Raw genomic sequence first — 26,983 nt, 5'->3', positions numbered from 1 at the left:
TTTTGGAGGGATAGGTTGGGACTGGGTGTCAACCGACCAGATCCGGATAGAGATCGCATCTGCTCCTCACCCAGGGCGCCTCACACCGATCTCACATCCTAGCATACATTGGAAACATCTCCCCTACTTAAAGTTATTATTGAGAGGAGGTGCTCCCAATGCACGGTGGAGGTCGGTGTGAAGCGCCCATGTATGAGATCTCCCGAGTCTCCGCATATACCCTACAAAGTTCACATTGGCATGTTACATGTACATCTCAGCATGGGATCTACTACCCACTAGTAGTTCTCACATCCCCACCTACCCATGAATAATTAATGCTTGCATTGGGAATATCTCCTTTATCATTTATGGGAGATGTTCCCAATGCCAATACACGGCGGTGATGTGAGAATAACTTGTAAGTAGCAGATCCCGAGTGTCACAGCATGCATTCAGAACATTGCCTCTAATTATCATTAGAAGATGTTTCCAATACATGTTATGGGGCACGCCCTACGGGGTGCTAATGCAGATTCCAGTACATTCCCTCCGTGCACTGGGAACATCTCCCCATGACAAGCACGGGAGATGTTTCCAATACATGAGGGATGCACTTGTGGGGCATGCCTTGTGGGAAGCCCCTCTGAATTCCCTTCCCTTTCAACGGTGAGCAACAAAGCCACGTCACTCAGATTTGAAAGAAATTTAAACTTCAAGAACATGAATTATATATATGAATAATTCATGCATTTTTTTCTGCATTTGGTTTGTTCTCTGTGACATACGTGTCTAGCATGCAGAATATGTATTGATTTATGGGTTATAGGATCATTACAGGTAAATAAACAGAATTAAACATTATGGCAAATAATAGGGAACCATTAAAATGCACAATAAAATAGGGGTTTTCCTCCCAGATCAATGGTACTGTATATAAGCATGCTAGTATGTAAACCTCGTACATTTTGTATTCATCCCCATCTCCATGTTCCTGCAGACCCACACATAAGCAACTAAGTTCCTAGATTAATGTAGACGACCAAGCTGTGATCAATACCACCACTACCAAGTGCAAGCACACAGACAATTTAGCACCTCCAACTCTTAATGAGCTAATGTAGAATGCTAGAATAGCAGTGAAATTGTTGTATATACAATAAAAGAAGTGCTTAGATGTTTTTAAGAACCATAGCTCCAAAACCAATGCCAAGAAAAGTTGCAATTGCAATGCCAAGTATGCCTGCAAGGATCCCAGGAACAACCAAAGAGCCCCATCCTTTGGTGCTGGCCATCCCACATGCTGTTGCAGGGCCTCCGACATTGGCATTTGATGCCAACAATAAAAGTTTCTGGTCAAATTGCATTAGTTTTCCCACTCCAAGGATTACAGCCAGATGGACAGCTATCTGGACCAGAGAAAACATGAAAATACTGGGGGCTGTGTTAATAACATTCCATATGCTCCCATTTGCACCCACCACAGCAAAAAATACCTGTTTTGACCAGCAAATACAGGAATTCATATCAGATCAGCAGCAATATGAATACCAAATAGGCAGGTTAGAAATTAGTGATTCTTCATATCATGGCTTGGTTCACTTCATGTTCAACAGCACCGGTAAGAAGTAACACAAGAGCAACTTTAAGGATCTGAAAAACATGGGTTTGAGTCTGAGAGTGGCCACTTTGTGCAAAGAAGTTTAAAAAAAAAATGCCATAGGTTAGGCCTGTATCCAGTTTACGGTTTACCCTCCCAAGACTCTAGATAACTGGGACCAACACTGGGTAATCACATTTTTTAACACATAAATCGACTCTTAATATGATACAACTTATCATTATTTTCTGATTCAAGAACTTTTCAACAGTAGGTGGTGTTCTAGGGTGTTCTATTGTAAAATAAGCTTCTTTTGTCAATAAGCAAATCAATTATTATGATACAAATTGACATTGAAAACCAGGTAACTATTTATCTTTATCTCATTATTGTTATTGTTGTTGCTGTTGCTTACCTGCATCAGAATTAGAGCAACAGCCTCACCAGCAGGTGCAAGGTAGCCAAATTGTGCTGGAAAAATAGTTGCCAATATAACAACTATTGCTGTTATGCATGGAAGGTTGCCTCCTTGAATTCCCAACAGCTTTGAGAGATAAGTGCCGGTCTTGCAGATAGCAAAAGATACAGCAAGAGCAGTTGCGGTCTGTAGCACAGGTAGCTTGTTCCCAATCTGGGACTCTGTATCTATTACATCATCTGTCAAGAGCAAAATTTTCATCAAAGAGTAATTTCTTTATAATAATACCGTCAAACATTAAGTTAGTTTATTCTTTTATACTAAGTGCCATGATACATTGTTAAGCAAGTAATATGAATCATCCTATGATTTTTAAACTAGATAGTTGAGATGCAGATATCTCAAAGTAAAAGCCTTTTAGTTTGCAACTTTGCATGATAAGAGTAGAAAAAATGAAATACAAAAAGCTCCATTCTTTGTTCCACTTCCATCAAACTCAAGCAAGGGGCAGAAAAGCTTAGGCCCTGATTGGATTATAGGGATGGAAATGGAACTAAATTCACATGCAGCCCCCAACCCCTGAAAAGGGGGAATTATTGGTGGAATGGACAACTTTAGAAACCTCTAGTTTTCATAGTCCACTGATCCACTCTGCTATAAATAGATCCATACTGTTGAATTGGGGAACTTTTAAATTGGTCCCTCAATTTCATTTCCACCAGTCTGAAGATACCCTTCAAGTTGAAAGGGCACAAAACATTTGGTCATATTTGGATATCCTTTATCTGACTCTTGAATCACACAGTATGGAGATCTGGATAAGCATCCACAGAGTGCAGGCACAAACTGGGGGACAAGGAGTTTAGTCTATACTACTGCAGATGTTGCACTATGTAGTCTGCATATTAGTCCATCATCTTATTAATAGTTTACATTATATAATAAGCTAAAGGATCTCCAGACTAGTATCTAAATTAGGATGGTTTTACAGTTGATAGTAATACAAGTACAAACCATTGGTTGGTGTTGTGGACTCAGGAGGTATTTGAGATGCTAATGCAAAAAGTGATGTAAAATATATAGCACAAATGACATTGTCTGCAGCAAGTCCAGCAGCCAAAACTGATGGAGAAACAGCTAGAGCCTCAGAAATAGCAACATAATTGACAGCTGCAGAAAATCAAACTTCATCAGCAATGATATAGAGCTTGACAGAGGAAAAAAGGAAAGAAAACACAACCGGCATTGGACTATTCATACCACATAAATGAAAACTTCAAATATGAGTTCTTCTTTTCTCTTGACAAGTCTTCAAAAGGAAATTGCTTCTCTAATAATTCAAATATGAGTTATTAAAGAAGCAATTCTGGAGATGTATTTTGGGTCTAGAATATAAGGTTTTCCAACAATAAAATTCTGTAAACAACTTTCTGATGATCTCATGGACAACTTTAAGCAACTATACCATTTATACATAGATAGCAGCATGAGCCACAGTCTTGGGATTGACCAAACCCAAGACCTAGGAGTATAGAATATATTTAATATTTCCATAGCATTCTTTCATTATTTCACCTGATTTATTTAATAAGTGCAGTTATATCTAGAAAACTCCTATAATTTCTTACACTTTAAAGCTCTTATTTCAGTATGAAAATTTTTAAGTACATCTGATCCATATTCAACATGTTCGGTTGAGATTCAGGCTTAATCACTGTTGGCCACTCCATTCTATTCATTTTAAGTCTGTACAGTGAGGGTCAAGGTCAACTGACCTTAACTCCCCTCCTCTCCCACCCTCCCCAACCACACACACTAAGAGAAAAATAAAATAAATAAAATTATTGGACCACAATAGTTTTTATATACTAATGAAATTTGTGAAGGGGTAATGTATAGGAGTAGTTTTCTGCTCTATGGAATAATGGGAGTACTTTCCCAGGGAGGCAGATGGTTTGTCGACCCCTCCCCCCCAAAACTCTCCCTTTTTTGTATATACAAGAATGATACTACAATTTTAACTTCCCTGACTTATTCTCGATCTTACTCATTCATCCAATATGACTTTTTTTGTGCAAATCTAATGTGACATTCAGCTCCTTAAGAACCATCTCTCAAAAGTCAAAACAGACAACAAAAATCAATGATTGCATTAAGTGTAGGACAAACTCCAATGGCCCTTCCTGGGACCCATCTGATAACAGTTTTCAAATACCCTCTATCAAGAGAAAGGAGGGCCTCCAAGAAATAGCAAACCTAGGGCTGAACAGAAAGGCCATAAGCTCTGCCTCAACAGAACCAGCCTGTCTGTGGTAGCAATATAAGATCAAACAGTTTTGACACACAAAAAAAAAAAAAAAAAATTAGCAATAAAAGACACAGAAAATTAATTTGATCCATTTCCTCATGAAGTTGGTAGATAGAGATCTTCAGCATCATGAAACAGTCTGTCAATATGATGTATGTCAAGTTGCCAACCCCATATAGTTAGGACAAGGCTTAGTTGAGTTGGGTGTGTTTGTCACAATGTAATGTGTATGCCCAAAAAGATATAACATCATCTCCTAGAAATTACCTCCACCAATATGCCTCCCCATGAGAGCAGCAGCTATCTTCCAATTATCATGACCAAGTGATCGCATTGGCACCATTAGATATGCCACTATTGTTCCAATTGTTGTTGCAACTGTCATAACAGAAAGGATACATTAACTTAAAGTAAAACCCTAATCCATTGTATGTATGAAAAGAACAGGTTCTTGAATAAAGGGGAGAAGATTTAAAAAAAAAAAACAAGATGTCTTTTAGAAAAACCAAGGAACAATGCTTATGTCAAGGGAACGAGTGTATGTAGGCCTTAAATCACAGAGGGAAAAAATGCAACACCTCACAATAATATGCACATATGACCCTTATTTATGTTTTCTCTTTTCGTGATTTAAGGACCTCCATGGTGCTCACTCCTGTGATATTAGCATTGCTTAAAATATAAATTGCCAAGTCCATTCCTGTAAAAGACGATAAGTTAATATTCTATATTATACCTCATATTAATCTACAAGGCCATTGTAATTGTATTGGAGGCTGTAATTTGTCAGTTTACTTTTATGCTTGTGTCATTTTATGTAATAAAGCATGAAGAGAAAACATTGAATTTTTCAATTACAATGTATATCACAACTCACAAGCCATGGCAACCACCACTTAACCAGAAAACAAAGGATAGTTAATAATATAGACTGGAAGTATGCCTTACCTCCTGCTTGTTAGCATCTCAGACCCAATTATTCTATAAATACCAGGCTATTCGAATAATAAACAGAAAGACAAATATGAATTATATGATATTCATAACATGATTAATGTGATAATATTTCTATAAAACATGATAGAGCATGGCAGTTTTAAGCGCTGATTTTTTTTCCTCCATGTGTCATGCAAAATTATATATTGCATCATTTTATCTTGTTAAAAGCGCAGGTCATGGTAGAGCATGACAGGCTTTTCCCTCATTGTAGAATTCAATCGAAGATAAAGCTTCATGAACAATTTAATCTAGCAGAAAGAGAAAGAAAAAATAATTGCAGTGTAGACAAGTAATACCTGATCCAAGCAAGAATGCTGAGAGTAATGTGCCGGTCGAGAGTATGACACGACGCAAGTCGGCTCTAAATAACAACAATGGAACAGCCATAGGGAGCAGATACTCCATCACGAGCGAATACGCCGGAGCTTCGCAAGATATAATCCCGAGATTGCTCGCTCCAAGCCCAACCAGAGTGCTTACCAGTGCGCCACTCAGAGCACTCCCGACTTTGGTCTTCTCCGACCTTCGACTCCAAAGCCCCCCAAGGCCCAAATCAAACAAAAGTTAAACGAGAGAGAGAGAGAGAGAGAGGTAGAATATATATACATCACGAATTGGAAGAATCAAAATCCCAAACTCTAGGCAGAACACTTGAAGATAACAAGATAATTACCAGATACCGAAAGCGCTGGAAACGAAGAGAGCAGTCCATGTTCCCCAATGGTCCTTAGGAGAAATGAGAGGGAAGCTTAATTGAGCTTTGGTCTTTACTGATCGGTTCAAATCAGGATTCCCCTTAGGGAAAGTGGAAGGTGAAAGGAATGTTTTGTATGTTGAGGAAAATGGTTGCTGTTGCTGAGAAATGGCAGAGGTAGTTGTGGTCGTTGAGACCGTTGGAAGAATATGGCGGGAGTAGAGGATTGATCTTGGCGAGATGAGTAACGAAGATGGAGAATAAGTGGTGCATAGAAACGATAACGAGGACGCCATTAACGATGAATGGATTGATTAGTTGGGCGTTACTCTCCGTCTCGGTGCTAACTGGTACGTGCTAGGGCTACTTGGGTCGGGCACCGAGATGGAGAGAGAGAGAGAGAGAGAGAGAGAGAGAGAGGGAACCTCCGACGAGATGACATCAAATCAGCTGTCTGTGCAGTTGAGTTGAGTCGAAGATCGAAATTGGAGACAGAGTCACAGAGAGAGATCTGTTCAATCATTGGCAAATAGTCAATCGTCAGTCGTCACTCTGAAAGTAGACAAAGTTTTGGAGGAGGATGTCCTTTTCAACTCCAAGAAACTGTTGGATTGGAATTTTTCTGTTGGAGCTCAGGAACTTGGAGTTGGAGGGTCCATATGATAAAAGTGAAACGCGTTAGAAATTCACGCTTTGTTTCCGTGCTGTACGAGGCCTGTGATGCTGGCATTGCTCGGTCGGGCAAGAATTCAGATTGGCTCCCCACGGACCATAAACCCCACATCCCACATGCACATCTCAGCGTGCATTGGAAGGAGTGGATGTGCTGTGAGGCACGTGTGGGGTGCATTCTGTCAGGAACTGAGTAACCCATCCTTATTCGGCCCAAAAACTTTCATCAAGGCCAAGGGATAGCTCTCAGCTGTGCAGACTTTCCATCGAACCTTTTACTGATTTCCTGCTTTCATTCCACAATACACTGTGAAGGTCGTCGTATTGATAGAATTGAATTTATAGAGCTCCAAATTTGAAAATCAATTCCAACTCATCCATAAATTACGTTGACTCAAGATTGTTTGATATTCCCCTATTTCACAATGGGATATAGAACATCCGATAAGTCCCATGTGTATAAATTTATACTGGCGCGTTCATTCACGATTGGTCAAATAGCCCGTTATACAAGTGTGTATTCACAACACAATCAAAAACTCACCTCCAGGGTGGGGTTTCCAGACTCGGGAATCGTGGGAATTTAAGGAGATGTAGGCTTCACTAAGAGAAAGGAGGAGTTCAATTAGCTCACTGATCTCCGGATCCCTTAAGGGTCTTCTGAAGTTCAGGTTTAGGTTTCTTTCATTGCTGGATATGGGAAGGCACTGGGAGATGGTTGCACCCTTATTTATAGTAAGGTTGTAGAGCCTGGGATACAGATCTGCTAATGTTGAGTTGCTCCACCACAAATCCGTCCAGAATTTTATTCTATTACTGTTACCTACCTTGTATCTAATGAAAGGAAAAAAGAGGTTGTGAATAGCAGAAATATCTTTCCAGGGATTAGAGAGAGCTGATCAGTTTGATCGGAGATTGCAGTCCCAACCATTTGCATTTAACCCATACTTGCTGGTGATGATAGTTGCCCAGAGAGAATTTGATCCATGGGGAATCTCCACTCCAAGAAGAGCATTGTTTTTCTCTTTTAAATGCCCGATTCCTAATCCTCCAGCCTCTTTTGGTTTACAGACCTGATTCCAATTAACTAGATGCACTTTCCTGACACCACCTTCCCAAAGGAAACCTCTTTGGATTTTCTCGATCTATGATCTGATTCTTGCAGAGATCTGAAATACTGATAGGAAATAGACAGGCATGTTCGCAAGGGAGGCCTTAATAAGAGTGATTCTACTCCCTTTTGATAGGTAGCAGCTTTTCCAAGTAGCTAACTTCTTTTCACACTTTTCCACCATAGGTTCCCAAAAGCTTGAATTTTTTGGGTTACCTCCTAGTGGCATGCCCAAATAAAAAAGGGGGAGATTTTCCACTCGACAATTCAGAGTTTCCTTGAAACTTTCCATCAAGGACCCTTCAATTTGGTTTATTACTAGTTCAAAACACTGGAGCACTCTTTTCACATTTGAAGTGTACTCCAAATTGGCTTCTAGGAATAAGATGACATCATCAGTTCTAGGAATATATCTTGACTTTTAAAAGTTTAGAATGCTTTCAGGCAAGGAAATCTTTAAATATCTCTCTATAGATCCTATGAACAACTTAAACACACTGCCCATTCTACCCATGTGGTGACATGGACCATAGTCTTGAGATTGTTTCAACATGAAATCTAGGAATACAGGATATAGGCATATAGCTAGAAAACTTGATATTTCATAATATTCTCTCTTTTGTTATTTCAATTTAAATTTAATAAAAACAACAATTCTTTTAAAATCTTCAATATTTTCATGATTTTATAAATGCGTAAATTAATGTCTTTTTATATGTAAAAGTGCAATACTACACATGAGAGAAAGAGATATGAATATAATAAATAACATCCCTTTTGTATATCAAGTACACATACGCCCAGAAAACTAAATGAGATGCAACATCCATTTCACTCATTGTTTTGGAATGGTAGAATACTGATATGTTTCATTCTATTGCCAATGGGCATATTTATACAGTAAGTTGCTGCAATAAATAGAAAGAAAGAAAAATAGAAAGAAAGAAAAATAGAAAGAAAAGAAAATAGAAAGAAGAAAATAGAAAGAAGAAAATAGAAAGAAGAGAAAATAGAAAGTACAAAAATAGAAAGAAAGAAATAGAAAGAAAAAACTTTCTAAATCAATCCTTCCACAATCCTAGGAATATATACAATTCTATTTTCAGATCTGAACCAATAACCCCACGTTTTCCAACACTCCCCCTCAAGCTGGTGAATAGAGAACCTCCATTCCCAGCTTGGCTATAATTCTCCGAAAGTTTGTACTATTGAGCCCTTTAGTAAGTACATCGGCCAGTTGTCCTTTTGTAGACACATAGGGAGTGCAAATCAACTTGCTGTCCAGTTTCTCTTTTATAAAGTGTCGGTCAATTTCGATGTGCTTCGTCCTATCATGTTGAACAGGATTGTGAGCAATATTGATGGCTGACTTGTTGTCACAATATAGTTTCATAGGCTCTTCTCGTGGAATCTTCAGGTCTTCTAAAATTATCTTCAACCAGAGTAATTCACACATTCCTTGTGCCATAGCCCTGAATTCTGCCTCTGCACTTGACTGAGCCACTACATTTTGCTTCTTACTCCTCCAAGTGACTAAGTTTCCTCCTAAGAAGGTATAGTAACCAGAAGTGAACCGTCTATCTACTAGAGATCCTGCATAATCGACATCTGTATATGCTTCAAGAGTCAGTCCTCCATTTCTTCTGAATAAAATTCCTTTTCCTGGATTGGCTTTCAAATAGTGCAGAATTCGATGAGCAGCCTGCAGATGAACTTCTTTAGGATTATGCATAAACTGACTTATTACACTTACAGCATATGCAATATCCGGTCGTGTATGTGCAAGATAAATGAGTTTTTCAACTAGTCTTTGGAACATCTCCTTGTCTAAACTTGCATTCTCGTGGGCTTCTCCAAGTTTATGATTGGGATCTATAGGCGTGGAAGCTGGTTTACATGCCATATTTCCTGTTTCTCTCAAAAGATCAACAACATACTTTTGTTGAGAGATAAAGATGCCTTGTTTAGAATGTGCAACTTCAATTCTGAGAAAATACTTTAGTCTCCCCAAGTCTTTTATCTCAAATTCTCTAGCAAGGCAGTTTTTCAATGCTTCCTTCTCCTTTTTATCATTCCCAGTAACGATTATATCATCCACATAGACTAATAGTGCAGTAACTCCCCCTGAGGCTGTGTGTTTGATAAACAATGTGTGGTCACCTTGACTTTGCTTGTAACCTGTACTCAGCATTACCTTCATAAACCTTCCAAACCATGCTCTCGGAGATTGTTTGAGACCGTATAGTGCTTTCTTCAACCGACAAACTTTGTTCCCTTTAATGCCTTCTCCAAAACCCGATGGAATGTCCATGTATATCTCCTCTTCTAGATCACCATGGAAAAATGCATTTTTTACATCAAACTGTTGCAAATCCCAATTATAGTTAGCAGCCAACGACAGTAACACCCTTACTGTATTCATTTTAGCTACTGGGGCAAAAGTCTCCTGATAATCTACCCCATAAGTCTGTGTATATCCCTTGGCTACCAGGCGTGCTTTGTACCTTTCTAATGACCCATCAGATTTGTACTTAATTGTGAACACCCATTTACAACCTACCGTCTTCTTGTTTCTTGGTAGATCCACAACTTCCCATGTGTTGTTTTTTTCTAATGCCTCCATTTCCACTCTCATGGCTTTTCTCCACTCCTTATTAGAAAGTGCATCGGCTAGAGTAGTAGGAATTGGAATGGTGTTAAGGCTGGCTAGAAAACTTTTATGAGATTTAGAGAATCTTTGGAATGATACATATTTGGCTAAAGGGTACAATGGGCGTTTGGTACATTCTCTGGTTCCTTTTCTTAGTGCAATAGGTAGGTCATACTCATACTCAGACTGTGAAGGTGTAGGTTCAGGATCTAAGCATCCCTCAGTTCTAGGATTAGGAGTTGAATCTTGGACTTGCATAGGTTGAGGATCTGGATTTTTCCTCCTAGAGTAAACCTGCATATATCTCACATTATCATGCACATCATTCGTGGGGTTAACAGTGTCCGAATTTGGTTCAATGGTCGGGTTGTTTGACTCTTGTTGAGACTCGAGAATGTGGGGCTCAGAGGAATGTGACTCAGGGGGATGTGATTCTTGACGATTGAATGTCTGTGAGGAGGGTAAAACATCTAGGGAGAGTAGATCCGATGCCTTATCTTCCATTAATGAGGGCTCCCCCTGAAGATAAAGTTGAGTGAAAAAAGATTTTCCTTCCTCAAATGTGACATCGATGGAGGTGTAGAACTTTCTGGTGGCTGGATGATAACATTTATAACCTTTCTGAGTTGGGGAATATCCCAAGAAGACACACCTGATTGCTCGTGGGTCTAATTTTCCCTTATTATGGACATGAACAAAGGCAGTGCAGCCAAAAATTCTTGGTGTGAGATTATTTGAGGCTCGAATATCAGGGTAAAATTGAGAAAGGACTTGTACTGGGCTTCGATTGTCAAGAACCTTAGATGGTAGTCTATTTATAGTGTAGGCAGCAGTAAGGACAGCTTCCCCCCAATATTGTTTTGGCACCTGATTTTGAAAGAGAAAGGCTCGGGTGGTTTGCAAAAGATGGCCATTTTTTCTCTCAGCTACCCCATTCTGTTGGGGAGTGTTAACACAGGAGGATTCATGCACAATGCCTTCTTTCTGAAAAAATGGGGACAAATTCTGATTAAAATAATCTGTAGCATTATCAGATCAAAACCTTTTAATTCTCACACCAAACTGAGTTTGGACCATGTTATGAAAGTTGGGAAGAATCGTACCCACATCAGATTTAGACTTAAGAAGAAAAATCCATGTGACCCTAGTGCAATCATCAATAAAGGTGACGAACCATCTGGAACCAGTAATGTTGGGAATTTGAGAAGGGCCCCATATATCCAAATGAATCAAATAAAAAGGAATTGAAGATCTTTTATTGCTGATTGGGAAAGAAACCCTTTTGTGCTTAGCAAGTTCACAAACATCACAATGAAAGGTTTCAACATCAATTCCTTTAAACAAGGAAGGAAGCATTGTTTTTAAAATAGGAAATGAAGGATGACCAAAACGAAAATGATGACGCCAAATTAAATCTTTATTGGAGGTAGATAAGAATGACTCGTGTGTGACATGCATAACAGTGTGAGATGATTTGCTGGTTGCTTCAAGGTAGTAGAGTCCATCTCTTTCCTTAGCAAGTCCAATCTTCTTCCCCGAAACCTGGTCCTGAAATACACAGTAAGAAGGGAAGAACACAACATTGCAGTTCACATCCTGTGTGAGTTTATGTATAGAGATAAGGCTAGTGGATAACTTAGGAACATGAAGCACATTTTTAAGTAATAGGGATGGAGTAATTTGAATATTCCCAATCCCTACCACTATGGTGAAAGAACCATCAGCAACAGAAATTTTTCTATTACTAGGACAGGGTGTATAGGTGAGAAAATGTAGTGAAGAGGGTGTCATGTGGTCAGTAGCTCCAGAATCAAGAATCCATGGAAAAACACTAGCCGAGGCATGTAATCCTAGAGATAAAGACTCACCTGAGAGAGCAAGAGAGGTAGAACCACTTCCTGGTTTCAAGGATTTCAAGAAGCACCTTAGCCTTTCAATTTCTTCATCATTAAATGGTCCCTGACTTGAGTGTTCTTGCTGCGGGGTTGTGGAGACATTATGGGCCTGTTGAACTCCTTTTGAAACACCTCGATTTCCCCATTCCTTGCTGGATGTGGGAGGTTTCCCATGAAGTTTCCAGCATCGATCTTTCGTGTGTCTGGGCTTCTTGCAATAGGTGCACCAGAAATTGTCGTTAGAGTCACGGGTGGTTGTGTCACGAGCCAAGTTGTGATTGTTCTCACCCTTTGAACCACTGTAACTTCCTCCCCTTGCCACCATGGCTAAGCCTTCGGGATCTTTAGGCTCAAGCATGATTCCACGGTGGCTTTCCTCAGCTCTGACAAGGGCTATGACTTCATTCAATGGAGGCACTTCTTCTTTGCCAAGAATTTGTATTCGGACCTGATCAAATTCAGCATTCAGTCCGACCAAAAAATCATACACCCTATCTCTTTCAATAAAATTCTTCAAGATCACAGCATCATCTGCGCACTTTGTCTCAAGAACCCGATAATGATCAAGCTCATGCCATAAATTTTGCAGCAGATTTGCATACTCTGTAACACTCCTCCTCCCTTGTTTGGCCGCCAGTCTTCACTTTGACGTCATAGACACGAGCAGCGTCATGGGCTTTGGAATAGGTTTGTCGGACAGCATCCCAAATAGCCTTTGCTTAGGGAAGAAACATACAAGTATCACTGATCTCGGGTGTCATTGAACTCCACAACCATGACATAATCATGGAGTCCTCTTCGTCCCAAGCATCAAAATTTGGCTCGCCCAACCTTGGTCCTGTTCCAAAGAGGTGACTAATTTTTCCTTTTCCCTTCAAATAGGTACGCACTAGTTGTGACCACTTCAAGTGATTCTGGCCATTCAGTCTATATGTTGCCTGAATATTCTGCAAATCACCAGTGTGAGGATGAGTTTGTTGCTCCATCGGTTTGGACGGGAGCACATGTTGCAGTCATGTCAGACATTGTTAATGGAGGAAAAATAAGGCCAGCAGGAAAGGAGAATAAAGGAACACTTCTGGTTACAGATCATCACTGAAGGCCAGAAGAGAAAAACACAAAAAACTGGCAACGAAGGCCAAAAAAATCTCAAGGTTGACAAACCTAGAGCTCTGATACCATGTTTTGGAATGGTAGAATACTGATATGCTTCATTCTATTGCCAATGGGCATATTTATACAGTAAGTTGCTGCAATAAATAGAAAGAAAGAAAAATAGAAAGAAAGAAAAATAGAAAGAAAAAAAAATAGAAAGAAGAGAAAATAGAAAGTACAAAAATAGAAAGAAATAGAAAGAAAAAACTTTCTAAATCAATCCTTCCACAATCCTAGGAATATATACAATTCTATTTTCAGATCTGAACCAATAACCCCACGTTTTCCAACACTCATGAATACTTGCCTTGAGAAAGATCACCAAGGACTTAACTTCTATTGTCAATGGACTAGCAAGGTCTGGTGAATATGAAAGAGTTGTTAGCTTGTTAGCTTGCTAGCTCAATTGCAGACAGAGGAGATGCATGTAGAGAGGGATGAATAGGAGGTGGAGGAAGGAAGGTAGCAAGGAGATGTCTTTTGTAGAATCATTCTACAAAGCTTTAGCAAGAAACCAGGTTGAAGGGAAGACATCAAGGGTGTTGAGGGTGACTATTCCTACAAGGGTGGAAGCTTTTGATTGGTTGGTGGCTATTCTCACCCAAGATTGTATCAAAAGCAGAGATTATTTGGGGTTACTTCTATCCGTTCAAAACAGATGTGAGATCCAAGGTCTCCAAAAGAGATTTTTGCTCATTGGCCAGTCACAAATGGAAGGAGGAAGGCAAAGATATTTTGGAGTTGATTTCCTTTGCAGTTTGTTGGGAGTTATGAAAGGAGAGAAATAGAAGAATCTTTGAACACTGGAACAAGTCTCATGATCGTCTTGCTTCAATCATTGGGAAAAGAATTTTGGATTGGGTGATGATTCTTCCAGAGTTTGTGGATATTGATAGAGTCTTTCAGTCTTGGTTTTTGGTCAATATTGGAACAGGGGATGAGGAGTGAAAATTGATGTATCTTTTGGTGATGTTTCGGTTTTGCTTTATGCTTGGGTGATTTCTCATAACCCCTTCCCTGTACTCCTTTTCATTTTTATTTAATAACATTTTCTTTTTTATTATTTACTACTAAAAAAAGAGAGAAAGAGTTGACAGCATTTTTCAATGCTTTGATCTCATGTATTACACTTCTTTTTTCTTTCAGAATGGATGGGTTTGTATTTGTTCTATGATGCCCATTATGTATGTCTTTCCAGTATTTCCCTTAATGAATCTCTTTGATCACTAAACACACACACAGAGCTCATTTGCTTGTGATCTGGAGACGAGGAAAGATAGAGCGAGGAGGCTGTTGTATTAGAGAGACCTTACACTGAATTAAAAGGTGCACAGACTTCTAACTCAACAGAAAGTGCTCTTACATTTCTAAACCACACTCTTTAAATTCACAGAATGCAGCCAATATGCATTCTAGCTCCTAATCTTAAGACGAGATTAGAGGTTATAGTTTAGTGGGTTCAAAGATTGGCAAATGGTCTGGTTGATGCTTAGACAAAGAAGGGGTGAATAGAGATCAGCTCTTTTGGGCTAAAATGCAAAATATGATAGTAAAAAAAGGATAGGTTGAAAGCTCTAGACTATACTTGGGATGTATGTAAACCTTGTACACATATTTTGTATATATGATAAGTGAATCTCGGTTATTGATAAAAAAATATTAAGGACCATATTGGAGTTGGTGGGCCCCCTTGTGAGGGCAGCTCTGGTTAATAAAGTTTTAATTCACAAAAGAATCACCGAGAAAACCCTATTAAAAGAAGAGCGCAGAAATATTAGTGAGTAATGGAGATGGAATTCATTTTCTATGAACCCCTTAACTATGTTTTGTCAAGGATTTCCTCAGAGTGGCTTCTCTTACCCAGCTGCTCACTTTTCTTAGATTTAAGATTCCAGGGTCATCTTTTTGAACATTCCAGTATGGAGGGTGATGGTGGCGCGATCTGGAAGCTCCTAGATGGAGAACTGCCTGGATGTACTCACGTGGCGAGCTGGATCAATCTGCAAAACAACGCTCAGAGGGACAGGGGTGGAAGACCCGGTGAGGTCGCTCTGATGCTTAAGTCAGTAATCTGTGTGCTTGCGAGCTAAGTATGAATGCTAGAAGAGCTTGAATGTGAGTAATCGCGCGTACTTTCGCCTTGAGGATCGATGCCCTTATATAGTTGAGTAGTCGTGATCCTTACGAGAAGGCTCTGGGATCCCCGGGCTGCATAGATAAGATCTGTTCCGTTTCTAAAGGAGAGCAATGTGCCAGTTGATAAGGTTTATCACTTTCCTCCGATTCGGACGAGGTGAGGATGAGCCCTGTTATTAGACGTAGTGATCTTGGGAGATTCGAAGTCCGTTGGGGAAGCTTCTGGAGTTGATTATGTGGCGCTTCGGCTCTTCGAACCAGAACTGGCACCTCGGTTCTTTGGCTCCGAACTGGCACTTTGGCCGTTTGGCCCCGAACTGAATTAGGTGTTGAGTTGCCTTTATACCAAGGTGCTCAAGGTCACGAGCTCCCGAGCTGCTGGCGAAGCTCCCTTGTTGAGTTGTCACCCTAGTGGCTGATCGCATCCACGTGTACCTCGGTCGCTAGGTCGGGCCAAATTACCCCTCATCAATTGCCCCCACTCCCCGTGCCAGGGGTCATAAACCCGGTGCGGGGTGTTTACAGTCAGCGCAAGCAGGTTGGCCTCTTGGCTCACCTCCCGGTTTTATGGTCGGATCGATGTAACCCATGTGGCTCAATGGAAAAAACAGGTCGTGTGTAAGAGATGCGCGGACGCAACGTGGTTTATAAACTCCACGGACGCCAAAAATCGCACTCAACCGAAATTTTCCTTGAAGGGAGTGCAGTCGGTTTTCAGAAGAGTCGTAGGATCGCGTCGATCTGAACCGTCAATTCCCAGATATGGTGGCTATAAATAGGGGGGACCCAGGTCCCCTTTCCTTTGTCTTTCAAAGTGCATCTGAGAGTTGAGGTCGCACATCCGTTCTTCAGCTCGCATCTTGTATCCGGGGCAGTTCGCTTCCTCTTTCGCCTTTCAGTGAGTTTGTTTATTTCCTTTTTATTCGTTAAGTCTGGACTTAGTTTAGATAGCCTTCTAGATGGGAGCGGCGAGTCCGCTAGGGCCGAGGTGGGTACCTCGAAGCCTCATCCTACTGAGATGGGCACTTCAGCACAAGATGAGGACCCCAATCCGTTAGAGGTAGACTCACCTCGGCGAGAGAGAGAAGCTTCTAGCAAGTCAGCCTCCTCCTCTCACCGAGGTCGCCTGCCAGATAGCTTCGGTCCGTCTACAATGACAACGGACAAGCTCCTCTCCTTAGTTGATCGCTATGGACTTCCTAACGACCTCATTTATAGTATCCCCTTAGGCAATTTTCCTTGGGATCATGGTCACGACGAGATCGTGGTCTTCGAGGAATAGCTCGTAGTTGGCCTTCGTTTTCCACTCCACCCTTTCATAATCGAGATCGTCAAATTTTTTGACATCGCCATAGACCAGCTCCACCCGAACTCCATTTGCAATATTGTAGGTACCATTTCCCTTTTTCATGACTATAATCGACCTCTTGACCTCAACATTTTTTCCTCGATCCTTTTCATCAAGAAGAATTCTGCCTGTGTTCTACCCGAGCACAAGCATAGTTACTACATGTCTCCTCGCCCCGGGTACAAGTTGTTACACGAGCTCCCCAGCAAAGTCCCGACCTGGAAGAGGTGTTACTTCGTAGTCTGTAACGCGGAAGGGTGGCCCTTCCCAACCCATTGGAGACCCGCCATCCAAGACCCCGGCATTAGGCTGGACAAAAAGGTGCGGGAGGAAGTTCGGGCTTGGGCGAAGCTAGGCTTGAAGTTCAAGAATTTCGTGACCGAAGAGAAGCTTGCGCAGGCCGACCTAAGTCCTCCCGGTAGGTCGCTAACTGTTGTACTCTTTTTCTTATTTTGTTTTACTTTAATATTGCATCTAACTCTGTTCGTTGCTTTCGTGCAGTCATCATGGCCGACTTCTCTACCAACAAGCTCTTCAAAGGTATGCAGAAGGGCAAGAAGAAGAAGAGGGCCTCCAAGAAGGCCCACATTCAAGAGGAGGTTCCCACTTCGGGTGTTGGTGTCACTACCTCCGAACCCCCAACCGACACCGAACAGCCCCCAATAATCGACCTGGTCAATGAGGACCAGGATAGGGCTTCCTTATGCCAATTGCCCGAGGAAACTACGTCTTCCGAGGCCCAGCAAGCTCAAAAAGCTGCCCCATCGGGCAGCAACAACCCAACTCGGAGCGTCTTGAGCCCGAAGCTTGGCCTCCTCAAGAGCAAAGACGTGGTCTTCCGTGAAGAGGTTACCCGGTGGACCGAACTACCAGCCGCTCAACTCGGAGGAAGAGCGGCAACGCACTGCATGGTGGTATGTACCCAACCTTCAATCCTTCTATACTTGGATTTTTTTCTCAATACTTATGTCTCCTTTCTCCTGTTGTTAGGTGAACTCTTCAATCCACACCCTGGTCTACCAGTCTGAGATGAACTTGAAGCAGTCTCTTGAGGCCGAGGAGCCATCTCGCAAGGCTCACTCCGAACTGAACTTGGCTCGCAGCGAGAACAACAAATTATTGAGGGATGCGCGATCTCAGAAAGAATTCTTGACTATTCTGATGGCGGAGAAGGAGGAGCTGAAGAAGCGCAAGGTGGCCCTTAAGACAGAAGTCCAGAATCTCGAGGAGCTGGTGAAGGAGCAGACTGACATCCTACTTCATTCAATGGAGGACGCGAAGATCAAGGCCGTCGAGGAGTACAAGTTTTCAATGGAACGACGCGTGCTGCTTTTCGAGACCAGGACGGTGGGTTACCGTAAAGTCTTCAAGCTCAGTAGGTGGTTGACCCGGCGGGAATTTCCTCACCTTGACCTCAGTGCCATCACAACATTAAAGATCACCGAGGAGATGGCCCTCGAGGCAGCTAAGGACCCCGACTCCGAGGAGGAGGAGAGCGACAACCTCCTCAACGAAGAGATCGTGGGAAGGGGAAGAGGGAGGTGACGTCGCCAATGCTACTGACGATCATATGGAGACCGATCATCCTGCCGGTGCTGCTACTAGGGACGAAGGGCCTCAAACTGATTGATACCACTTGCCTCTTTTCTTGGACCCCCCATACATAGCGTATGTCCCGAGCTTCCAAGCTCGATTGTAGTTGTTTTCTATTTTTTTTTTCCATGTACTCGAAACTTTTTGTTAATGAAGCATAGTGATTCAAAAAATCTTTTGTGTGCAAAAATTTTTCTAAGTGTTGGTTATCCCGAAATTTGTTTCTAAGTGTTGGTTATCCCGAAGTGCCAAGCTAACGAGCTAGACTCCAAGTAGGAAAAACCCAGTATTGTTGTACGATGAGGTGGATGGACACTGTAGGGTATGTACCCAACCAGTCTATGCATGGGCTACTCACTTGCCCAAGCCGAAGAAGCGACTGGGACTTGCCTTCACCAACTCCTCGAGGTTCTAGACTTCTCTCTTAAGGGCCACCCCACGTTTCTTCAGCTCCTTCTACGCCATCAGAACAGTCAACAATTCTTTCTGAGTTCAGTTCGAAGTGAGCCTTGCGAGATGACTCCTTGGCCTCGAGAGCCCGCTTCAAGTTCATCTCGGACTGGTAGGCCAGGGTGTGGATTGAAGAGTTCACCTGACAAGAGAAGAAACAAGACATAAGTATTGAGAGAAAAATCTAAGTATAGAAGGATTGAAGGTTGGGAACATACCACCATGCGATGTGTCGCCACTCTTCCCCCAAGCTGAGAGGCTAGTAGTTCAGCCCACCGGGTCACCTCTTCAGGGAAGACCGCATCTTTTCTCTTGAGGCGACCAAGCTTCGGGCTCAAATCACTCCGAACTGGGATGTCGTTGCCTGATGGGGCAGCCTCCTAAGTTTGCTGGGCCTCAGAAGACGTAGTTTCCTCGAGCAATTGGCGTGGGGAAGCCCTATCCTGGTGCTCCTTGACCAAGTCGATTACCGGGGGCTGTTCGGTGTCGGCTGGGGATTCGGAGGTGGTGACACCAACGCCCGAAGTGGGAACCTCCTCTCGAATGCAGGCCTTCTTGGAGGCCCTCTTCTTCTTCTTGCCCTTCTGCATGCCTTTGAAGAGCTCATTGGCAGAGAAGTCAGCCATGATGACTGCAAGAAAGCAACGAACAGAGTCAAATGCAATATTAAAGTAAAACAAAATAAGAAAAAGAGTACAACAGTAAGCGACCTACCGGGAGGACTTAGGCCGGCCTGCGTGAGCTTCTCTTTGGTCACGAAGTTCTCGAACTTCAAGCCTAGCTTCGCCCAAGCCCGGACTTCCTCCCGCACCTTTTTGTCGGGGTCTTGGATGGCAGGTCTCCAGTGGGTTGAGAAGGGCCACCCTTCCACATTACAGACTACAAAGTAATGCCTCTTCCAGGCTAGGACTTTGCTAGGGAGCTCGTGTAACAACTTGTACCCAGGGCAAGGAAACATGTAGTAACTACACCTATGCTCGGGTAGAACACAGGCAGAATTCTTCTTGATGAAAAGGATCGAGGAAAAAATGCCGAGGTCAAGAGGTCGATTATAGTCGTGAAAAAGGGAAATGGTACCTACAATATTGCGAATGGAGTTCGGGTGGAGCTAGTCTATGGCAATGTCAAAAAAATTGACGATCTCGATTATGAAAGGGTGGAGTGGAAAACGAAGGCCAACTACGAGTTGTTCCTCGAAGACCACGATCTCGTCATGACCATGATCCCAAGGAAAATTGCCTAAGGGGATACTATAAACGAGGTCGTTAGGAAGTCTATGGCGATCAACTAAGGAGAGGAGCCTGTCCGCTGTCATTGTAGACGGACCGAAGCTGTCTGGCAGGCGACCTCAGTGAGAGGAGGCCGATTTGCTAGAAGCTTCTCGCTCTCGTCGAGGTGAGTCTACCTCGGACGGATTAGCCCCTCATCCTGTGCCAAAGTGTCCATCTCGGCAAGATAAGGCTCCGAGGTACCCACCTCGGCCCTAGCGGACTCGCCGCTCCCATCTAGAAGGCTATCTAAACTAAGGTCAAACATAACGAATAAAAAGGAAACAAACGAACTCACCGAAAGGCAAAAGAAGAAGCGAATTGCCCCGGATACAAGACACGAGCTGAAGAACGGAAGCACGACCTCAACTCTCGGATGCACTTGAAAGGACGAAGAAAAGGGGACCTAGGTCCCCCCTATTTATAGCCACTGTATCCGAGAACTGACGATTCAGATCAACACGATCCTACGGCTCTCTTGAAAACCAGCCACACTCTCTTCGAGGAAAGATTTCGGTTGAGCGCAATTTTTGGCGTCCGCGGAGTTTATAAACCACATTGTGTCCGCGCGTCCTCGACACACGACCTGGTTTTTCCATTGAGCCACATAGGTTACATCAATCCGACCATAAAATCGGGAGGTGAGCCAAGAAGAAATTGGGCCAACCTGCTTGCGTTGGCTATAAACTACCCGCACACGAAGAGTGGGAGGCAATTAATGAGGGGTAATTTGGCCTGACCTAGCGACCGAGGTACACGTGGATGCAATCAGCCACTAGGGTGACAACTCAACAAGGGAGCCTCACCAGCAGCTCGGGAGCCCGAAACCTTGAGCACCTCATTATAAAGTCACCTCGGCACCTAATTTAGTTCGGGGCCAAAGAACCGAACTGCCAATTCGGAGCCAAAGAACCGAGGTGCCAGTTCGGGTCCAAAGAGCCGAAGCGCCACGTAATCGACTCCAAAAGCTTCCCCAACAGACTCCGAATCTCCCAGAATCACGACGTCTAATAACAGGGCTCATCCTCACCCTGTCCGAATCGGAGGAAAGTGATAAACCTTATCAACTGGCACAATGCTCTCCTTCAGAAACGGAACGGATCTTATCTATGCAGCCCAGGGATCCCGGAGCCTTTTCGTAAGGATCACGGCTACTCAACTATATAAGGGCATCGATCCTCAAGGTGAAGGTACGCGCGATTACTCACATTCAAGCTCTCTAGCATTCATACTTAGCTCACAAGCACACAGATTACTGACTTAGGCATCGAAGCGACCTCACCGGGTCTTCCACCCTAGTCCCTCTGAGCATTGTTTTACAGATTGATCCAACTCGCCACGTGAGTACATCCAGGCAGTTCTCCAGCTAGGAACTTCCAGATCATGCACCATCAGAGAGGTCCATTTGCCTCAATTAAGACATTTCTATCAGGGGTGAGGCTTGCTACTCATCCCACAAAGATAAATAATAAATTAAAAATTAACAACTGATGTACTCACATTTTTTCGTATGTCAATAAAACTAATATAGAGAGAGAGGAAAGGGAAAAGATTTCAGATTTTTCATTCATAAGTACTACACAAAATTTGTTAGCAAAATATGATATACAAGAATGGACATCAAACCAAAAGAACAACAAAAAGTTGTACAATCATATAGATTTACAAATTTCCTATGATGGTATTCAGCTTCCTATGATATATTAGAATGAACTTCCCTAATTAATCCCTGATGTTACCATTTATCAGAAGTAGGTCAGCTTCATAAAAATCAATCTCAAAACACAACACACACACACATCTGACAACATTTCCCAAGTCCCCCTATACCACAAGGGAAAATGGCCTTTGAGAAATAGAACCTCTAGAATTGAATAGAAAGTTCATCAAGTCTTCCTTGGTATAATTACCCACACTAGGACACCAATGGTAGTCCAAACCGTGTTTCCACAGAAAAACATTTTAACTCAGGTTCTGCTAGAGTTTAGTAAATAGGGTTATTCGGCAGCATTAATCAATGGTGAAGCAGGGAAAGAAGAAATAAGAAAGAAAGTTAACAAACCATGCAAATTGAAGAATGAAGATTTATATATTAGGTATTCTTTTGTGATTGATTGTCTCATGATAACATTTGATGGAACTCTTGACCCATTATGCAAAGTTGCAACCATATCAAACAGTATACACTAAGAACAATATGCTTTGAGTTTGTAACACAAAGATAAGTAATGAACTGAAGATGCAGAAGTAATTAGTAACTTATATAACAGAAACATAACGTCAATATCAATAATACATGATTTATCACATTGTTTTGGTCATGAGAAACTTGTTCTCGATAAACTGCAACAAGACTTCCTAAAAAATTACCTCCACCAATATGCCTGCCCATGAGGGCAGCTGCTATCTTCCAACTATCCTGCCCAAGTGATCGCATAGGCACCAATAGGTATGCAACTAATGTTCCAATAGTCGTTGCAACTGTAAAACCAGAAAAGATATACATTAACCTGCAGGACACCCTAACTCATTGTATGTATGAAAAGAAAGATACTTCAAAAAATTCTAAACTGCAAATACTGTCTCTGTAAAAGACTAACAGTCAATATTCTATCTTGTATACCAAAAAAAAGTATATTCTCTTGTGTACCATATGGATCTACAAAGACATTATCATTAAATTGGGGCTTCTTTTAAGGTACGATTTCATTTCTACACTTATGTCCTCTTTATGCAATATGAAAAGAAAATGTCAATTATTTGTATATACAATAGAGTTAGATATAAAATGACCTGTCAACCAGATAAGAAGAAAGGGATAACTAATAAGCTGAAAAGTATGGTTTACCTCCTATTTGATTTTTTTTTTTTTGAAAGTAGAATAAAAAATCATTGAAAGGAAAAAGAGTACAATCTGGGAGGATGATAAGATATCACCACACTAACATCAACAAGAACAAAAACCACCCAACTTCAATTATCCACGTTACAAAATTGAAAACCCATCCCCTCCCATAAAACTTTCATCAGACTCGAATCACTTGACCTGAGAAAACAAAACAAGACCAAACTGCAGCAAAAATATCAATCGAATTGCCAGCTTTTGATCTTATTTGTTAGCAAAAATATCAATCTTATTTGTTAGCATCCTACATCCAATTATACAGGAGAAATAGGCTGTGAAAGGAAATAGACAGAAAATAAAATATGATAGTTATAGCATGATTAACATTTTTTTCTTGAGAAATCAAGATAGCCTTTAGATTGCAACTTTTTCCCTCTTTATGCACAAAGCAAAATGAGTTATTTTAAATAAGGTATGTACAATTGAGTGCTTGAAAAAGCACAGGTCTGAGAATCATCATCAAACTACAACAGCAAACTTCTACAAACCAAAAATTTACTAGCTAAAAATCATCTCACAAACAGATACACGACATCCTTCAGAAAAAGTTTCAGAATACTCTGATTTATGAATTGTTTCATAATGTGAAATTTCAGCCCCCTAATGTAAAATTCTTTGGTTTATATGTTCCTGGCAAGTACATCATCCCAACACAACCAAATGTACAATAATTTTAAATAGACTAGCCATCTAAACTTTAAAAAAAAAAAGCATACTGAATTATATAAAACATGCTATATCTCAGTATGCAGATATAGATTGAAAAAACATTTAATGTCCAAACATCCAAATGAAGAATTAAAATCCTATTGTATGCCAATTTCAAAAGCAGCTTTTAATGTTAAGATATGCAAACTCCCAAAGAGCAATTTATGGAGATAGGATTAGCTAAATGCAACAGATGTTGAGCAAGCTGTGGGACCAATGATAATGCCCCACACCAGTCATTAAATACATGGGACCAATGATAATGTCCCACAGCCTGCTACACAGTCAAAGCATTCAGCTAATCCAAATTCCAATGTATGTTGAGACAGATATACATATACACTTTCTAATAATTAATAATTTCTCAAAAGCCATATGTGTTATTATAACAGGAAAGAGATAATAGTGGACACATGCATACATTTATGTGTGTGTATCCACGAATTAATAATTTTTTATGCATGTGCACGTACAGATATTTGAACTCCTAAATATTTAGTAAACATGTATTAAATAAACCAAAATATCTTAAAACAAGAAACAGGCACTATCAGAAAAATTAGAAACCAAAAAACAAGTTCCAAGTTAGATATCCATGATCTTATTATGCACATGTTCTTTGGAAAACTATGACAGTCTAGCCCTTTGAGTAAATTAGTTCAGCATAAAAACTCCAAGGTAAAAAAGAAATATCAAGTGGTTGAATGTCCTGCAACAACTGGTGGTAAACTAAGAAAAAGGCCAGATATTTTTGCTTATTGTGATCTTCAAAACTAACCTGAAGTCTTGAAATGTGGTATTGTGGTCCCTCAAGTTCCTTGGTAGAATTGGACCCAGGTTTGGTTTTGAAATCCAGTAAGTTATGGCTTTATTCCACTTGACGACAAGCTGCTGCTCCCAAAATCTGAAGTGAATCAAGAAAAAGCAAATTCAATTCGTGAAGTTTTTCTCTTTTCATGGGTAGGTCAATACTAGGGTTCCCTCCCCATGGGAACCTAATATCTTTGGGCTTAAGAAAAAGAGACCAAATGACTAACTTCATTTAATTATATATAGTTTCCTTATTGAAGTACAAGTGTGCAACTACTTTCTACTATTATGTTGCTGACTTAGTTTTTAGAAGGTTGAAATATTGGGTAATAATATTCCAATATATTTTTCATGAGAAAAAAGAAAAGTCGGATTAACCTCTGGGAGGAGAGAAGAAAGAATAGGGTTTTCTTGGTGATCCTCTTGAAAAGAGAGGGGTGATCAGACCATTAATATGGGGTTTTCACCAAGGGTGATCCTCTTGGTGGATGTTTCTGTCTCATCAGCAGGCTTCCAGTTCCAGTGAGATCTTTTCACTTATCTTGTTGAGATCATTGTTGTTGGTGGTACCTAATAGTCATTCTACTCTTGATGATTGTTGGCCTATGGCATGAGTGGAGTCACTGGACAGGATTTATGAACTCGTTATTATTTGTTATAGTGGAAGCTTTCTGGACTTGGTCATGTGGTTTTTATCTTCATAAGGGGTTTTCCATGTTAAAATTTTTTTGTGAGCAGCCTCTTATAATTAGGATATTATTCTGGATTCATTACTTTGGCACAACGAGGACTATCTTTGGATCATATATAAACTAACTTAAATAGGTGGTATTCGTGTACAGTAAAGTGCTAAAAACAGATTTTCCTTATGTTAGCCTCTTCTTTCTTTATCGTAATCATAAAAGTTCACTACGAATTCAAGACAAGCAACACTTAAAAGCAGCTTATTTTTCTAGTTTTCAGTATATACGTACAAAACGAGAATAGATAGTTTAGAACATAGTGAACAGTAGACCATACAGCCTTCCTAGTAGAGCAGACATATCAATCAACCAAGCCCACAAGACGCTAAAGCTTCGTTTATAAACAATTCGATTAGTAAAAATAGAGAAAGAGAAAGCTATTGCAATGTAAACAAGTATAACCTGATCCAAGCAAGAATGCCAAGAGTAATGTCCCAGTTGACATTATTACACGACGCAAGTCCGCTCTAAACAACAATAACGGAACAGCCATAGGGAGCAGATACTCCATTACGACTGAATATGCAGGAGCTTCACAAGAAATGATCCCGATATTGCTCGCTGCAAGCCCAACCAAAATGCTCACCAAGGAGCCACTCAGTGCACTCCCGATCTTGGTTTTTTCTGACCTACGATCTCAAACCAAACAAAGTCTCAAGAAAAGAAAAATTACAAACTGGAAGTACTAGAACCCTCGGTAGAAACAGAAATCCGTGTTGTGGGCGACAGAAATTACCAGATACCGAAAGCGCTGGTAGCGAAGAGAGCAGTCCATGTTCCCCAATGGTCCTTTGGAGAAATGAGAGGGAAGTTCAATTGAGCCCTGGTCTTTAGGGAAGGAACAGGTCCATGATTCTTAGGGATGGTGAGAGGCGAAATAAGGGTTTTGCTTCTGGAAGGAAATGGTTGCCGAGAGAAAGAAGAGGATGTCGAGGTCGTTGAGACCGATGGAAGAATATGGCGGTAAAAGAGGGTCGATGATTTTAGGGAGATAGGTTGTGATGATGGAGGACGAGTAGTACACAGAAACGATAATTGGGACGCCCCCATTGATTTATCTACGGATTGATTGTTTGGGTTTTTGCTCTATTCGTCTCTGAGTAATAGTTGGAAGCCTGGAACTTGGTACTTGGTAGGGGGGGTGTGTGAGAGAGGGGAGGATTCGGAGAACATTTGACTACTTGACCACAAACCTGAAGTAGAGTTGACTCCGGAATCGAAGAAAGATCTGATCGTTCATTAATTACTTGAGACTTGAGAGGTGAGTCGTCACGGTTAAATACTGAAACGTCCAAGTCTTTTGGAGGGATAGGTTGGGACTGGGTGTCAACCGACCAGATCCGGATAGAGATCGCATCTGCTCCTCACCCAGGGCGCCTCACACCGATCTCACATCCTAGCATACATTGGAAACATCTCCCCTACTTAAAGTTATTATTGAGAGGAGGTGCTCCCAATGCACGGTGGAGGTCGGTGTGAAGCGCCCATGTATGAGATCTCCCGAGTCTCCGCATATACCCTACAAAGTTCACATTGGCATG

The 26,983-nt window shown here is 41.3% G+C and overlaps 1 protein-coding gene across 2 annotated transcripts; it reads right to left on the bottom strand.

Annotated features, from left to right (window-relative positions):
- Positions 1-845: 845 nt before the first annotated feature.
- LOC104595989 (uncharacterized) lies at positions 846-26,842 on the bottom strand. 2 transcript variants are annotated; one of them, XM_088895536.1, is made up of 7 exons: positions 26,179-26,842; positions 25,845-26,071; positions 22,647-22,757; positions 4,573-4,683; positions 3,012-3,167; positions 1,995-2,236; positions 846-1,475 (listed from the first exon to the last, which is right to left on the bottom strand). In XM_088895536.1, exons 1-7 carry the CDS (start codon positions 26,490-26,492, stop codon positions 1,152-1,154), a joined length of 1,485 nt encoding a protein of 494 aa, XP_088751662.1. In that variant the 5' UTR covers positions 26,493-26,842; the 3' UTR covers positions 846-1,151. The 2 variants fall into 2 exon arrangements, with proteins under 2 accessions (XP_088751662.1, XP_010255249.1); XM_010256947.3 differs by lacking the exons at positions 22,647-22,757; positions 25,845-26,071; positions 26,179-26,842 and adding exons at positions 5,601-5,827; positions 5,978-6,562.
- Between the last annotated feature and the right edge of the window lie 141 nt (positions 26,843-26,983).

This window comes from Nelumbo nucifera, chromosome 1, assembly GCF_055504915.1.
Source record: "Nelumbo nucifera cultivar China Antique chromosome 1, China Antique-T2T, whole genome shotgun sequence".
NCBI lineage: Eukaryota > Viridiplantae > Streptophyta > Magnoliopsida > Proteales > Nelumbonaceae > Nelumbo > Nelumbo nucifera.
Note: the sequence above shows the minus strand (reverse complement) of the source record. Positions and strands in the feature narration are given on the sequence as shown.

Excerpts from the sequence above, each read along its gene's own strand:
- LOC104595989 (XM_088895536.1), bottom strand. The coding sequence starts at position 26,492 with ATGGGGGCGTCCCAATTATCGTTTCTGTGTACTACTCGTCCTCCATCA. Across the intron at positions 26,072-26,178 it reads ACCAGCGCTTTCGGTATCTG|GTCAGAAAAAACCAAGATCG; the intron begins GTAATTTCTGTC and ends TTGAGATCGTAG. Across the intron at positions 22,758-25,844 it reads GGCATTCTTGCTTGGATCAG|TTGCAACGACTATTGGAACA; the intron begins GTTATACTTGTT and ends CTGGTTTTACAG.